Here is a 17,859-nt window from a genome sequence, read left to right as displayed (position 1 = left end):
TTTGGTTTTGACAGCACCAAAGAAAAGGGGATTTTCTCCTTTGTTCCATATTAACTTTCCAAATGTGATTGTGGAATTACAGAAGAGCAAAAATTCCCATTCACTGAAGTACTGCCAGGGCTTCACTGCAGCCATTTCACCGCTATTAAGAAACATTGTTAGCCCTTTTATTAATCAGTGGGAGGAATGATGTTATCTGAAATGAAAGCAGTCTCACTAGCTAATTCCTGCTATTCCCCAGTCAGAATTTCAGTGTTTGTCATGAACTGTTTGCGGACTTACCTTTACCTTAATTAACAATACTGCAAGATCCAAGGTATTCCCCATGCCTAACACTGATGTTGTTAGACAAAACACATCTCTTACCTGCATCACCTGCGGAGATACTGGCAAACAGCTTACACCACAAGTAAAGAGTACAGAAAAGCTTATTTCTGAGGCATGTGAGAGGGATGTAACAAGAGAGTTGTGCCAAAGCCACTCAGGCACAGAGGTACCATCCTTGCAGTGAAGCAAATGGCAAAGTCCCTGGCTGACTATGGTGGGAGCAGAATTAAGCCAGTGCTGAGCAATTTATACATCTCCCATTTCAGTGTTACCTCCTGACATTAAAATAAACAGACATCATAGTCATCTGGGTAAAAAGACAGCTAGGTGAGGTTACAAGGATAATGCGAACCCAATCCAAACCGTTCTACAATTCTAAGTGTGGGAACCCGCAGCATTAAACATAAAGTGAAGGGATGCACTAATGATAGCAATATTTTCCCACTGTTCACGTGAGCACAGAGACAAATGTTGTGATCTTCCTCTGCTGCCTTTTCTGGAGCGCTGTTTTATGACACAGTTAATGATTTGGCAAAAAAAAAAAAGTAATAGCCTTGTACTGCAGCAATTGCAAATGATCTTTGCCTTCCATCTTGAAAGATGAGTAATGGAGGCCTGTGTTTGACCCCTTTATGAGCATTTTGCTTGTGATGGGGTGGGGGAAAGGTTGGAATAAACACCTAAAAATAGAAGTGTGCAAATGATGCCATGATGTACAACTACCTTGTTTACCATTATCCTTAGCCATAGATTTATCACCGTGCTCTTAACACATGCTGTACATCTTTCCTCTTTTTCCCCCCCCTTCCTTTCTAATTGGAACTCAGTCTGTGAAATATAATTAAAGCTCTCATAAATACTGCCAGTGAGTGCACCTTTTTTCTTCCAAGTAACTACTAACATCTTCGAGAAGACCTCATCAACCCCTGATAGAATATAGACTAATGTATCTTCTCACACAGCCTGCTCAGGATGGGGACGTCAATCTTCCCACCTTCCACATAATTAAAGTCACCCACATTATGTGCTTTTCGTTTGCCACTCCCTCCCCTTCTCTGACACATGTATCACCCTGTCATCAGGTCCTTTCCTTTCATCTGATTTATTCCATTTCTAATCACTGAACAAAATCCAGTGCTTTCGAGAAGAGCTGGAGTAGTGCTAGGCATGGCTCAGCACCAGGTTTCCTTTTTCTTGCCTCCTTCCATCTTATATTAACAGACAGTGCTTTTAACTCTCCTTTAAGAGGGATTATTTCCTGCAATCTAGAGAGTTTATTCATGCCTAGGAGTGAAAAAAAATACCCTCTTCCATTCAGGGTAAATGACTGAGACATTAACAATGAAATTCAATGGTACTTCAAAGACTCCTTTGGGCCCTAAAGGTTGTGTAGGGCTGCCCGGGGACCAAACAAAGCCCAGTTAACCCCACAGGTGGCTTCATTTGGTCTGTGAAAAATAGCTGCTGCTTCTCTCAGAGAGGAAAACACTCCTGGATTCAGCCAAATGGCAGCTATAAACGTTTGACTCAAGGCATCTCTAAAGTTTTCAAGCTCCCACCCGGCAAAGGGAGGAGGTGGCTGCTGTGCGTGCTGGAGCACTGCTCCAGATGTGGCACCGGATCTCCCCTGCTATGGAAAAGGGCATAGACCGTCCACGGTCTGATGGTTTAGGAGCCATGTCCGCGCCCCATCCCCATAACTACGTCATTACTTCTATGAGGCAGAGTAGCTGGAGCAGGAGACACAGAAGCAGGAGACCTGACAGCCCATGCTTCAGATATTTGGACATTCTCCCAGCAAACCACCGGCACAGCCCCTCAGGCACCTGCCTGGGGCGCAGCTACGGGGTCGGGGGAGCAGAGGGCTGTGTGACCCCAGACCGCAGCATCCCAGGGGAGGACAGCCTGACACAGCCCTGTGCAGTGATGCCCCTGGCTGGGAGGCAGCCCCCTCGACAGCTTCTGGCAGATGCTGTCTCACTATCCAGGTTCAAAAGTTGAGAGGCAGAGAAACCGGGAGAAGCCGCTGAAATCTTTGCTAAGCTCTCAAGAGGATAAACAAAGTGTCAGCGTCTTTAGCACTTCATTACTGCTAAGCATTACTGCTTGATTTTGTTAAGTGCTTTTTTTGGACCCTCATCAGTGAATAGTTGCCAAGCCACTTTAAATACTGTTACTGCCAAAGGCCAAATAAAACCCAATGTATTTACTGAAGAGGTAAGCAATTGCTCTCCTGCTGGATAGAAAGTCAAAAGGATCAGGATTTTAGTTATATTTGCTTGCCTGGGCACTAGAATTTGCAACCACTTGGAATGGATACTGTCACATTATTAACGGCTCCATTTTTAGCAGACAAAGCACAGTTCGTCAACCAAATGTATTGCTGACAATACCTTGGATCAGAGATTGTCTTTCCTGACTGATGGTATAAAAGAAGGAAGAAGGGAACTGTCACTATTGCAATTAAGATTTGGGAGAAAACAGACCCCACACCACACTTTTCCCCAAGCTATTCAACATACTTTAGCTCACTAATCACTTTGGATAAATATACTGTTGACTGATATTTCTATCCTTCATGCTGCAGTGAAATTGAAACTACAGTAATACTGAAAACAATTTAGAAAAAAAAACAACCCAAACCCAAAATCCAATAACCCACCCATCAGAGCCCATGTCCAGTGTACTCTGACCAGTGTCTCTTACCTGATCTTAGTTTGGCAAACAGGTTAGGAAACATTTCCAATGGGGCTCAGGGCTCCAGCCCCTGGGAAGGGCTCAGCAGGGGCAGAGAAGCAGCAAGAAGAGTCCCAGTCCTGGTGTGTGCCCTTTAGCCGGCCACACCGCACTTCCGTACCTCAGTTTCCCCACCAATAAACCAGATGCCTGAAAACCTCCCTGATGAAACATAGCGCGCAAGTTGTAGGCAATGAAATAGCAATTTACTGACATGAGGCACCTCTTCCAATGATGCTGTATCCATCAGGTCTGGATACAAGAAAGCTGAGCCAACTTGCATTTATTTACTGCATTCATTCGCATAATGACCACGTATTTCACTTCCATATTTTGTCCTAAACAAAGAACCGGACACTGCACAAGCTGAATTTAAAATAGCAGCCATCATTTGTTGACTAATATCAGAACATAACAGGAACAGTGTGAGGCCACGACAGATGCACAATTGTTATTTGAGCACAAGCAATATTTATCAACTGCCTGACTACTTTATGGCGACTTGTTTTGGTTTAGAGAGATGTTCTGCAGGGGTTGCAAATCGCACTCGAAGCACTGCAACGCTGTCTGACTCTGGCAGAAGTCCCCCTCAAAGCCTCAGCCAACACATAGCAAAGGGTTTGGTGCACCACCTCTGCAGAAGGCACAAGGCATTTTGTCCTCACACACACCCAACTTTGCTAGTTGCTGTCTGCAATTTTGGAAAAGGCAGAGGTGGGTCTGTGCCCTCATGTGCATCCTTGCCCAGTCATCTTCCAGCTCCCTTCCATCTCCTTGCAGGGACCAAGTCACACCTAGAACAAAGGGATGTACAATACATTAAATAACCCAGTCGTTTCTGCAGCGATAGTCTTCTGTTTACCGAACTAGGTGAGAGCACCTCTCTGTGGAAACCGTCCTTGCATGGACAGGCACTTAGAAGCTCACACCCTAAGTCTCTGGCAAGGTCAGCGAGTGATTTCACACTCTTGGTGCCACCCCTCAGGAGAACAAGGCAGAACCACGATGCTGCGTGGTTTAATGATCCAAGGCAGGAACCCATCGCGGGGAAGGCAGAGCCCTGGAGATGACAGTCTAACGGTGCAGTGCAGGTCAGTGCCCTGTAATAAGCCACACTAGTGCTGAACTGTGTGAAAGACAAATCAGGAGACAGTACAATTAACAATCTACTTGGCTGAGTACCACTTTCTCTCCTTGGATTGAGGCAGATTGCAGAAAGTTGGGAAGAAGCTATGAAGGAATTGCATACATGGTCCCATAAAGCCTTGCAAATTGAAGGAGGGAGGGCAAGCCCAGTTTTCGGCTTTTAACTGATTTAACATTGCTTCCTTTCATCGCATTTAGGGGCACAGAGCAAAGAAGCACAAGTTTTACACAGCAGGATGCAGAAGCATGGTGGGCAAGTACGATGTGTATTCCCGGGAAGGCAGTGAGCAGGCGCTGGTGCCCTCCACTGGCATTTTCCACCTAATTCTGCAAATTTGTTTTTGAGGCATCTTCATCTCTTTCTCTCTGTGCTTACAGTATCAGGCCAGCATGTTCGGCACCTCTCAGCAAAGACCAATGCATTGCCCCCGTTTGCTGCATTGCAGCAGAAAAACCCTTGCCCAGCGCCACCACAACCAGTGGGTGTCCTGCATTAGTTTGTACAGGGCCTTTTGATCAGTCCCTGCATTCTTAAAAATTATCAAGCCTGAAGCAGGCAAATAAATAACGCTTTTCTTCTGGTGATTTCTATTGTACTGATCTAGCTGGAAATCCCATTAGTTACTCGCTTTGATCAGGACTGTTCCTCCAGGACCAGGAGATGCAGAAAGCATTCCACCATGCTGGCAAATGAGCACATCTGAAGTGCATTATAATTAAAGCCTTCCAACTCCTGAGCTTTTTGTAGTATTTGCATGTAGCTGAACTTTGGCCCAGCTGCTGTGGAAGAAATACAGTTTATTGCTGGGCTGTCTGTCACCTTGGCACTGCTCTTGGCTCTCCAGGTAGAGCTCTCTCCAGTCCCGTCCCCTCACGGCAAGGAGAGCAGGGACAGTAAGCTGGGTTAAAGCACTAGCCAGCCCTATTACTGCTATTACATTAACCCTTTTCAAGAAATAAAGGTGCCAGAAGTAACATTTCAGATGTCTTTTGAGGAATGAGCAAGGGGTTTGCTGTTGAAGTGCACTGTAATAGCAACCACAGTAGAAGATGTGGAGAAACCTTCCAAGTCTCACTGAAACATACCTCTCCAGTAACAAGCAATCCAGGGGAGAAAAGCATTTCAGCCTGATGCTGTAAAATACTAATTGGGCATCTGTAATTCATGCACATTGCGAGCTGGAGCTCAGTTTAGATACAACAAAATCCTTCCCAAGATGCAGAAGCCAGCCTGCTCCATGGGCGCAGACACCAGATGAATCAACAACCAAGGGGAAAAAAATCTGGCCAAGTGAATAAATAAATAGATAAATTACAAACTGCATATTAAGGAGGGGTAGGGCTCAAGACAAAAGAAAGCAGGCAGGAGGAAAATAGGGCCAGAAAATTGTCGGGTGGCCTTGCAGCACAGGGAGACACCCTCTCTGAATGTTGGCCCAGCTAGCATGCAATTTGGTATGAGGGCAGCAAGAGCGTAAGGCATCTGAACCGTGTGAGCTTTACAAAGCTGTCCCAGATATCCATGTAAAACAAGGGCGGGTAACCTCTGTCTTATGCCCCATGTGTCCTGCATGTTCCTACAGACACAGACATACACACACTGCCATGTGCGTACTTACACCTTCAAGCTCGTTCACTTTCATTTTATCAGCGCAATAGTTGCATGGGAAATGAGAAATGCCCCGTGAAGTTGCTATACCCTGAGCGGCATTTCTGTAGCACAGCTCACTCAATGCACAATTACTGAAACGCAAGTGTTTCAAACTACTCCGGCTCCTCCACCGTCATATTTAACTTTACAGGGAGATTACTATAAAGAGCTTACTTCGTACAGCAAAGAAGCTGCAGCCAGAGAGCAAGTGGGACATTTATTAAAAGCCTATGAGGCCTCTGCTACTTCTCTAACAGCACTGGAAGTATTTTTACATTCTTTTTTTTGTTATTTTTGAGTCCTAGCGTCTTAAGAACACTTTCAGAGGTATCAACTATGCAGTGTTAAAAATGTAATGTACTTTTAATGCTAAAATCAGAGAAATAACATATCAGACAAAAGAATCATCAGCTTGCAGACTGAGACTAAAGAGCTGAATAGGATTTTATTAGCAGAAAAATTCAGAAGCTGCATTCATGGAAAAAAAAAGAAATCTATACATTGATGTAATCTGGGCAGTGAAACCATTTTAGATGTTTTACTTTTGCTCTCTGCCAAGTACTGTGCTCAGCACAATACAAAGAGAACTCCTTGGACCCAAAGTCTGTCTTTTAAGGTGATTAGAATTAAATTAATATAAGATTACTTGGCAATCCTTTAAAAATATGCCAGCAAAATGGGAAATAAAATTTTAAACCAGCACTATCACTCTTGCACTGTAACATCAGTGGTGCTCTGCAAAAACACACATTTCTTACAGCTCTGACCTTGTGAAGCTCTTACCACATCTGATCGCAGCACAGCCTGCTCTATACTTCTTGGAAAAATCTCAATATTTGCTCCTCATATACCTCTCAAAATCTAGTCTCAGGCTGCCCAGCCTCTGCCCCTTTACCCCTCGCCCGAGGCTGTGTTGCTGGTGGCGATCCAAGCGGCTCCAGGATGTTACGGAGAAATCAGTGTCTGCCCTGCTAGCTGCAGCAACTCAAGCGGGGTATTTTGGGCAGCTCTTGCCCCCTCGTACCCAGCTGCATGGCATCATCCGGGTCCAGTCCATGGATAAATTTTCCCCAGGTGTAACCTGGCATTTGCGTTTCGTAGCTCATGCAACTGCCTCACAAGTAGCATGCTTTGAAGGAGACTAATCACTTTACTGTAAAGATATTTGTCTCGCTGCCACTGGGAGATAGCAAAACCGGCACCCTACTGCACAGCACACAACAGATGTCATTGGTGGAATCTCATCAGGAGAACTTCAGTGCCTTCCTCCTTCCCTTTTTTAGGACAAGGGTGGATGAAGATGACTATTTCTTACTATTTTTATTTTCATCTATAAATAAAATGTTTTAATTTCATGTCAAAATTGAAAGGTCTGTCTGTAGATGCAGGAAACAGCTTTTTATTTAATCTTTTAGTGTCCTCATATATCAACCATGGGGTTGTCTCACATATTCAAGAATAATGACCTCTTACTAAAAGTTATATTGTAAATTTGGGAATTTATTTTTCATATTTGAAAGAATCCTTTCAATACTCAAGCATGTATTTCTAATACTCCAAGTACAATAAAAAGACTTCTAACAAACTATGAGAAAGTAGCAATTACCAACTGGGGAGTTATAAATAAAACTGTAAAACATTCAGCTGATCCATAATTCATTTGGTAGCAGACACCCAGCCATCTGGGCTGGGTGAACTCATGACTCTGGAATAGGATGGTGGATGAAGACTTTGCATTCAGAATAAATACAGCCATCACAAAAAAAAATAATTAAAACAATAAACCTTTTGTGCAACACTGGCTTTCAGGTTTTACTTTGCTCTGCCAGCATGTTTCTTTTTTAACTACCTACGATTGCATTCTCTGATTACATGTGACCACACTTCAAAAATAAAGCAAAATCCTTCTTAAAGCTGATTACTAACATATATGCATGGGACTTCACAAATGAAATTATTCTCTCCTCCTGCCTGAACCCTCACTGGCAGCTCAATACCGATCTTCACATCTCCCTGGGCATGAAGGGCGTTCACAGTCAGCAGAAGGGTCCTGCCCCAAGGCACAGCCCTGCTGCCACATGCTACTGTGCAGAGTGCACCCAGGATTAAAGGGAGACCATGGCATTCGAGGCAGTACTAGTTTACCTCTACTTATTAAAATACACCTGTATTGGCCCATTCTGGTATGGAAGATAACACTGCTTTTAAGAGTACATCATTCTAGGTTAAATGTTGCAATACCTGTGTTAATGCACTGGAAGCTAGTGCACCATCTCTAAATGACAGTGCTTTCCAAATAGATGGGCAATTGCAAGCCTTAAACCCTCTATTTGTACCTTTATTTATACTAATAGCTCCTCTCTGACCAACACGAAGCTAAAGCACAGCTTAAACTATCAGACATACTGAATTCATATAGGATTGCCTGCAGCTGCTAAAATTTTCTCAGAGTTCATAAAATTATTAGAAAAATTCATGGCAGAAAAGTCCATTAACGGCTATAAAGCACAAAGAGGTTGTCCCCAGAGGTTGGAGAGCACTCTAAGGATGCATCACTAATCTAAGGAAGCATCACTACGTGTCTGCCTCACGCTCATACCCCTTCTATGGTGTCCACTACTGACCATTGATGGGAAGATGATGCAGCTCAGTGGATCAAGCACTGTTACAGCGCACATTTACAGGTGTTACTGTTTAACCCCAGCTGGCAACTAAGCCCCACACAGCCGCTTGCCCACTGCCCTATGGTGGGGTGAGGGAGAGAATCAGAAGGATAAAGTGAGAAAACTTGTGGGTTGAGATAAAGACAGTTTAACAGGTAAAGCAAAAGCTGCGCGCGCAAGCAAAGCAAAACAAGGAATTCATTCGCTGCTTCCCATGGGCAGGCAGGTGTTCAGCCATCTCCAGGAAAGCAGGGCTCCATCACACGTAACGGTTACTTGGGAAGACAAATGCCGTCACTCCAAACGTCCCCCCCTTCCTCTTTCCTCCCCCAGCTGTATATGCTGAGCGTGACACCATATGGTGTGGGATGTCCCTTTGGTCAGTTGGGGCCAGCTGTCCCGGCTGTGCCCCCTCCCAGCTCCTTGTGCACCCCCAGCCTGCTCGCTGGTGGGGTGGGGTGAGGGGCAGAGAAGGCCTTGGCTCTGTGTAAGCGCTGCTCAGCAGTAACTAAAAGATCCCTGTATTATCAACACTGTTTTCAGCACAAATCCAAAACAGCCTTATACTTGCTATGATGAAAAAGTAAACTCTACCCCAGCCAAAATCATCACAACAAGCAAGCCCTGCTCACCACCCTGGCTGTGGAAAGCGAGTTTTCCAAAGGTAAGCATCTGCTTAAGATTTTGCAGTCCCTAAGTCAGCAGTTCTGGTTGTAAAGTAGAGCTGCAAAACCAGTCTTGTTTCTCATGTGAGATGCATGCTACATGCTGCATCTACTGGAGCATCCTTTTAGAAATTTTTTGTTATTCCTAAAGAAAATAAGCAAGCTGCCCCACTCCCCAAGCCAAATCAAACAAGCCTGTGAGACTTTAAAGCTGCAAGAAACAGACCTTGAACCCTTCAGGACTTGAACTGGTCCATTCCCAAAGGCAACCTCTGAAAACCTGCACAGTCATCTTTTCGCCTCATTTTCTGATGTTTTCTTGCCCAACTGTGTAGGGCTGCAGTCTAGCAGTTTCAAGAGCAGGCAGCTGCTGACAGACGATTGCAACAAGCCCTGCGTTGCAGGTTTCCCTTTCCGAATTGCCCTTGGCTGCTTTTCAAAGACTGGTACATCCCAAGTGCTAAGGAAAACACCTTCTCCCTTGCTCTGCCCCCCATCCCACAGCATCCCAGCCTGCACAGTTAGAGTGAGGATCACAGGTCTCAGCCCACCTCCCTGCTCAATGAGCTTTCCAGCTGCTCCAAGCATCTAGTGGTTTTATTGGTCAAGCAAGAACGCAGCCATGCCTCCCAGGCAGCAGTATGGGTTGCTAGGTCCCATCCTCCAACACCTTTGCTTAAATAGCTTTGCTGCACCACACGATACAACTTGTATCTCTGGTTTGGCCTCAGGCATGTAGGCTCCTTGAGGCATTAGACACCTTAACCCCTCCTCTGTTAGCAAGCACATCCAGATCTTTCTTCCCCTTCTTCCCCAAAAGACTGGAAAATATCATACTGGTCACAGAAGGGGATTGAATGCTGACTTCTGGCTTTTCAAACAGAAAACGGGCAGTGGACTTATCTGAAAACACACACAGGGAAGGTCTTTAAGTGTAAGGGAGTTGAGTCCGTGGCATTTGGGATGCCAGCAGGAGAACCACTCCACTCTCACACACCCATCTCCAGGCCAGCTCCATGCCTGAAGCCATGCCCAGCATGGGAGATGCTGGAAACAAAAAGCAAAGAAAATTGCTCGGCTGTTTAGGCTGGCTTAAAGTGAATACTCTTGGCAGGTTTTAAGCCTAGAAAGGCTTTAAACATTGTGCCTTCCCAGTGTACTCCCTGTGATGATACAACGGGAGCACAGGCAACCATGAATCACAACTGCTTGCTCCCTATGGACCCATTATGAGACACACGTCTCTGACCAAGACGTCATGGTAGGTGCTTTCTGTATACAGGGCAGATAAGACGAAAGACCTCAAGGGAGGTGCACATCTCTGTCTAGAGTGACAGTGTTACTTAATCATCCAGCTTGGTGAAATCGCTGAGAAAAACACCATCACGCGGTTGTCATCTGAAAAGCAAACTTCAATATTAGCCACACACACAGAGACTGCTCTCTGGAAATTGTCTAAAAAGGGGCATTAGGTGGCAGTTTCAAAAATATAAAAACTTGAGCAAAACCATGAACAAGATACGGATGGCTAACTCAATCCTATCATTGCCACTTATGAATTATTCACTGGGCTCCTGCCCATGTGCATGAGGCACACTTTTTAATGCGCTGTGAGAGTGCATTACAGGTGGCTCCCTGCCATCTGTGCTGGGAAATCCCTTGGGCATATACTTTGCAGCAACCCCATAGGGGAGAACCATGCTTTGGCCAACCCATATGCCTACAAAGGGAATAAGGTCCTCTGTTTGCCTGCAGCAGCTCTAGGGTAGTCATGATGGAGGCCAGTGCACTTTGCACCTCCCCGGCTTGTGTCATTACTAACCCTTTCTAGATACATGTTTTCCAGCAGAAAACAACTGCAAAATCCCACAGAAACAACAGAGGTTTGGGGATTGCAAGAAGGTGACAGGGGAAGTAGTCCTGTATCCAGAGCCTAAGGGCACTGCACCCGTGTGGACTGGTCCCATACCAAGTACCATCAGGTCCCCAAAGACTCGGGGAGCAGAAGTATGCTGGGGTCACCAGCTGAGACTAGCTGATCTGCCTCCTCTTGTGCACAAAACGTTACTGTTTCCCTGCTGTATTTCCAAATCTGATTTCAAAAGTTCAGAGGAAAATTACATCAGTCTGAAAATGCCAGACTGATTGCCGGTGCCAATTGCTTTTCTCATTATTTTAAACTGGGGAGAGAGGAAGGAGGACAAATTACTTTGCAGAAAAACACATTTTTTTTCAGGAAGCAATCCCTTCAAGAGCCCAAACCTGAGATAGTTTCTGCTGCCAGGAGCTCCCATGCACAGAAGAGGTGGAACACCCAACACCCTGCTGCCTGTGCATTCTCTGCAGTCCTGAAATTAGCATGGTCTCTTTGGGATGGACAAAAGCCAAACCAACAAAACAGACCTTAGCATTTCTCTACAGTGAATACCTGCCAGTGGGACTCCAGCAGCAAGACTTGCCCCACAGCATGCAATTTTTTCATTTTCTGCAGCCAGCAGTTCTTGTAGCAGGATTTCTCCTACTGCTGCAATTGGCCTCGTGTCACTACCTTTAGTGACTCAACTTTGTTACACCAGCCTACATGAAATATAATCATACCATCAGAAAATCTGTATAAGGGAAAGGATGAGGCACCAGGGCTTCATCTCTTGGTGGTAATTTCAGGGGAAGATGAGTGAGCTAAGACTCCGTGAAGGCCCATATGCCCTGCCTGCTCCTATTTGAGAGAGGACTTTTCAGAGATATCCAGCACCTTTGGGCATGGCCAGGTACAGACCACTCCACCTGCACACCCCCATTGCTTGCCTCAAAGGACATTGTTTTGGAGGCACCTTAAGAATGGTAGCCAAGGTGCTACCATGCTTGGCAGCTAGTCTGATTTGCAAAGCCTCCCTCTATGGCTGCTTTATTTCTGGCATGGACAAACTGATGATTACCCCTGGGAGTGCTGAAAAAGCACATTAGTGGGAAGCGTGTTTGATGCTACAGCTCCAGCAGATGGGCCTGGTTCTCCTCCTGAATCAGTGGTGGGGCCAGCCAGAGACAACAAAATACAGTCACTGCTCCTTGCTTTGGACAGAGGTAAATTCAACCTCCTGTTGAATCACACATGAGAGCACACAGATGCACTTCCAACACTACACAGTGAATTAAACATGGCTTGATCCATTAGCATCTTCCTTGACTGTGGCTCCACCGGGGTAAATAGTGGGACTGAACTGGAAGCTACACCTCCCCACTTGTCCTTAGCATGAGCCACATTCGTCACAGATCTAGCATTTCCTATAACGGACCTTTCAATATAAGGCTGGAGGTGATAACCCTGCAAGGGGGTTATTCTTGGCCTGATGCACAGAAAGGCAGCTATATGGATAAATTCTGCTGCAACTATGGGGAATTTGGGACGTAACTCACAAACCAGGACCATTTCCTCACAGTCTGCATGGATCAGCAATGTATCATCTCCCCTCATGCAGCTACATTTACTGAGGTTTATGGGGATTTAACTCGGCACATCAGGGAAAATCCAATGCCAGCAATGAAATACTAATGCAAACCCACTAACAGGAAAATATGTTTTTTTCCAACAGCAGAGTTACTGGCAGCAGCCTTCACAAAGGGAAAACAGTAAACAGCATTAGGACCGTGACACCCACTGATCTGCATTAAACAGGTGCCTTCAACAGGTGTCATACTGCCATCCACTGATGTTCCTCCAGCTTTCCTGTCACATCCATCAGCAGCAATCCCAGCATGCCTTTATTTCCTCTCCTTGAGATACGTCCGAACGATTTGTCCACACCTCAATACTCCCGCCTAATTACCAAGACAGGTATCTGATGAAGTGCAATGCAATTGCACTCTCTTGCTGCTGGCTGCCAAGCCCGCGCATGTACACCTGGGTAGCAGGAATGAAATGCAGCCCTGCTCCATCATGCATTTTTCCGCTCCACAGTGAGGATCTGCCAATCTCCATCTAGCTGTTATGCTGCATGCCGCACCGAGTTTTCTGGCTAAGCTTTGTCTGTAAGGAGAAGTTAAGGGGTGGCTCCAGTGACCTGGCAGCACAGTCCTCACGGTCCCAAATGCCACTGGTTCACATTCCTAGAAGGATTCCACAACAGAGAAGTGCCACTGGGGAGTCCTGAACTAAATGGCAGGAAGCAAGTCAGGCAAAGGGAGAGACTGTAAAACACAGAGCATGGGGGACAAGAGAATAAGGGTAGAAAGGTCTCTGGGGCTTACAGAAGCCACTTGATGTGCCTGGTGTGCTGATGCGCATGGAAGCGATGTAATCATGTTTTTGCCTCCCATCACACCTCCAAATGACAGGGGACAAGAGCAACTCCCTGCCTGCATCCAAGGAGACAGCTCTTCTCAACTGCTGAGCAAAGGAAGGGCAGACAGATCTGAGCCCTGGACAGAGGAACAAACCAGTCTACATGATCTCTGCCTGTATAGTGCAAAACCAAGATGGAAACAGTATGTAATGACATACTTGTTGGAGAAGCAGTGACAATGTACCATATCTTACCAGCCTGAGTCCAGTCACTTTAGCATCACAGTGCCGAAGAAGGATTCAATTTCCTACAATCACTCAGAACAATTTTCTTAGGGTAACTGTTTGCAAAGTTAAGGACGTTTTAATCATTAGCATTGGGAACTGAAATGAACTCTTAGAAATTTCCCTTTCCCAACAGAAGAGGCAACTGTTTTCTTTCTGGCTTAGTGGATGGATACACTAAAATGCACGGAAGTGGAGGGATCTCAGAGTAGCTTAGTGTAAAAGGAAAAAGCCACAAATCCTAAAAGTGTGTCCTGCTGGAAGGAAACATGTTGAAGACTGCAGTAATTATAACCTATGAGACACAACCACCCCCACCCCCCGCCCCCACATATCAGAAGAGGCCACAGTCCAGCCCTCCATGCTGGGGACTTCCACCCATTTCAAAGGGAGGTCTGCACCGGGTCTGACTGGCTTGGGCTCCCACCCCAGACATTTCCCCAGGTTGAAGATCCACTTACCTGCCTGGTTTGTGGTTACATTTACAGACACAAACTGCCGGGCTCCAGGGTTCTGGTCGGACACTCCATTCACTGCCTCAATTTCAAAGGTATAGTTTGTATGAGCAAGCAGATCCACCATCATGACAGAGGTGTTTTTCAGGCCGGTTTGCTGGGGGAGGTACCTGACATGACCGCCACACGACTCACACAGACCTGAGTGTGAGTTGCACTTCTTGCATGCAATATAATAAGACACATCTTTCCTTCCACCAGTATCAGCAGGGGGAATCCATTCCAGAAAGACACTAGTCTCGTTAACATTTGAGATGGCACTCCGAGGAGCAGAGGGGGGTCCTGGTTTGTAAAGTGAGAAAAACACATGGTAAAAACAGTATTATCAGTCATCCTGCTCTCTACTACTCTCTAGGCTGAAAAGAGATGCCCTGTTGCTCATGTGCCAAAAAGTACATGGCAACCATTTGCAGCAGCACCTGAAGAACCGGGAAAATGGGAATTTGTTTTGAGTGCTCCCACCTCACCTCAAGAGGTCTGTGTTGGGATGCAGCCACCTGCATGGGAGGACAAGACAAGAGGCTGGCTCAAACCCAACAAGAGTAGCACTACACCCCAGGGCATTGCCTCTGGTGCTCTCTTTGCTCTTCCTGAGAAGACAGCTGCAAATCTTTGCTCTGCCCAAGTCACTGTTGGCTTCACCAGGGGAAAGATTCCCCCCTCGCCCCACTGTGCCTATACTACTAGGCCTAGGTCCTAAAAAAAGACACACACTGGGGTATTCACACTACTGGGGTACTCAGCTCAGGCGCCAAATCTTTCCTCTGTGTGTCCCTGCCTCTCCCCATCAGCTATTTGGCAACAGTGAAACCTAAGCTTGGGAATCCAAATCACACCTATGTGAGATGCTCAGTGTAGCCCAAAGCAGATGGTGATCTACACAGGCCACTGGAAACACAGCTGTATCTGGCTACTCAACAGCAGCCTTCTTGGTCCCTGCCAAGCTCTAGCACGGTTGGTTAGCCACACTGCGCTTGCTTATTTTGCCAAGCCTCCCTGCTCAGGATGTCAGCATGGCACTGGCAAAGCTATCCAAGGAGGACAGCTGCTGCAGAGGTACCAGAGCTCCTGCAAAACGCAAGCTGCTTTCCTTCATCCTGCTGAAAAAGGCCACGGCTGGGCAACCAAAGCCCACCTGGAGACATCTTCCAGACTGCTTACTTGCAGAAGGTGCTGCAAGCTTTTTGTTTTTAACAGGCTTGTGTTGGAGATGAAGGGCAAGCTGCAGATACACCCTGAAGACAATGTGAAAGGACAATCAGCAGTCTCATGCAACAGATCCACGCTTTATATACTCAAGGAAAGCTAATGCACAAGGAAGAAAGGGGAAATTTATCAAAGCAAGCCCAGATGGATTTTAGTCACGACACCACCAGAAGCTATATAGCAAAGATGGGGATTTTTCCAAGGGAGGTAGAGGAGGGAAGGCAACACACTCGCCTTTGGTTTGAATGAAGTTGTCAAAACCCATGAGCAGTTCCTTGAAAAGAGCCCGACAGTAGCTTCACCAGCTAGAGATCCATATGAATTTAATAGCCTGTCTCAGGCTGTCAGCTTCTTGTTTTGTTGTGATAATTAAACTTGATTCGTTATTTAAAACAGGCAGTGTTGCAAAAATGAAATTACCTTATAAACCAGAAGCATTTTCCTCTATTTCCCTTTCCTATTCCCCTTTTTAAGTCTATAAATTGGTAACACTGATAAAACACTGTCATGATTTCAGCTCAAGCTGTTCTGATTCAATAAGAAACTCACTGCCAGACGAAATAAATAATCCTGATATATTTTTTTCTTCAGGGGAAAAGCAGTCGAAGACAAAAGCTAAATTAGTTTAGGAAACAGCAGATCAGCTTTGTTTTGTTCTGTGATCACTTCAGATCACCACAAATGGCGAGCAAGCCACTCACAATCCGTGCTGCGGGGACTCAGCACTACTTAGCTAATGACACTTGGGTACAGCCCAAGTCAGGATTATTTTCTGCACCATCATACTCATACTGATATAATGGAAACTATGAAATTTATCTCTGGAGCTGTGTGGAGTTATATATATTGCACTCAGGGGTTTTTTATATGTTTTTTACTGGTTAAATAGCCCTATTTTTCCTTCTACTGGATGAATGCCCTTTTACTGCTACCAGTACTCTAGGAAAAAATAAAGAACCCGGGCACAAGAAACAGCTACTGGACATCGTGTCTTTAATGGGGGATAAATTATTACTTTTGTAAAGTCACCAGATGTTTTTACTTGCTTTGTACAGAAGAGTCAGCTGCTTTTTTCGAAGGCTTAACAGCGGAATTGCTTTGAAACTAGTGGGACTTCTTAACCTATAAAATTAGCATTCTCACAGGGACTCAGAGAAAGGTCTTTAGGAGTCTACAGATATCTAACAAGACCTACTTGAAGAATCCTGAAACTGCACTTGGGTAAAACTTTGATAAATCACAGCTGGGAGAATAAAACAGTGGTTTACCTTTGGAAGAGGAGGCCCTAGGTCTGCTAAGAAGGTCTGTTTTAATTTCCACCCTCCTTTTGTCAAGGACAAAGTTATTAGTTTACTGATTTTTTAAAATATATTTTTTAATTTGCTACTTTATACCCTAAGCAGGTAAGATTCACCCCTTTTGCGCCACAATTCACTGACCAGAGGCAAATACTTTCTGAAGAGAAAGATAGTGGTATTTTCCTTGATGGACAGCAAACCTGTTGTTTGCTGAGGCACGTATTTTAAAAATATAACCTGAAAGATAAATTACCCTCAAGATGCAAATATATCTATGTACACACAAAATAAAGTTAACTTTAATTTTTTTGCGAGTAGAATATTACAATAAATACTATAAAATCTTCAGTTTGTCCCATATGTCATACTATTAAAAATATTTCCCCAACACGCTCTGAACAGCAGTAGGGTTACTTGTCAGAGACGGGAGAGGAAAAAAAGGGTGTAACTTTATGTTTTCATTTTAAAGAGATGTTGTACAAGGACCTGAAGCTAGGATTACTTAATTAAGAAGAAATAAAATGCAACTATTTCCTGGAAGATATGTAATAATATTAAAAGACCTCTCAAATGCCCATCAGGACCAAACAATTTTTTTTCGTCTGAGGACAATAATTATTTCAGACTGCATCACAGCACTCTTAATTTCAAAATTACCAATCATTACTTAAAAAACATGTTTAAGGAACTGGAAAAATTAAACTTGTTTCCCCTCAACCTTATCTGAGCAGTTGACAGCAGTGCAAGCAGCTAATTTTCTTTAGTGATGCTGGTGGTGGTGATGGGGATACTCGTGCAGCTTGGGACTGAAAAGCATTTGCTTAAATTAGGAAAATGTGATTTTATAGCTATACTGACTGGCAAGGGGACTTTGCAGGTGTAGAGCTGAAAAGACATATTGCTGTATTCTTTAAAACAACTAGATTTCAAGTTCAGGAAATCCTATCGATACTCTTAACTTCTGCTGCAATAAATAATAAAAACATACAAAAACTTGCAATATTTTCCTACCAGTCACGACTCAAGTTTGTCTCGCTTGTGTTCCAGCTCACGATGAGATGTTCACTTCCAGATCTAATTGGAGTGGT

At 44.9% G+C, this 17,859-nt stretch overlaps 1 protein-coding gene across 11 annotated transcripts in view; it reads right to left on the bottom strand.

Moving 5' to 3' along the window:
- The window catches only part of EPHA5 (EPH receptor A5), a 199,884-nt gene that overhangs the window by 71,769 nt on the left and 110,256 nt on the right, over positions 1-17,859 (bottom strand). For 8 of the 11 annotated variants that reach the window (XR_010372731.1, XM_064450171.1, XM_064450172.1 and 5 more), the window contains exon 5: positions 14,214-14,549. The exons of the other annotated variants lie outside the window; for them this stretch is intronic. Coding sequence is in view for 7 of the 8 variants with exons in the window: in XM_064450171.1 (XP_064306241.1) it covers positions 14,214-14,549 (336 nt within the window). In the remaining variant the exon portion in view is untranslated. The remainder of the gene's footprint in view (positions 1-14,213; positions 14,550-17,859) is intronic. 11 annotated transcript variants of the gene reach the window in all.

Source organism: Phalacrocorax carbo, chromosome 4, assembly GCF_963921805.1.
Source record: "Phalacrocorax carbo chromosome 4, bPhaCar2.1, whole genome shotgun sequence".
NCBI lineage: Eukaryota > Metazoa > Chordata > Aves > Suliformes > Phalacrocoracidae > Phalacrocorax > Phalacrocorax carbo.
This window is presented reverse-complemented; position numbering and strand designations above follow the sequence as displayed.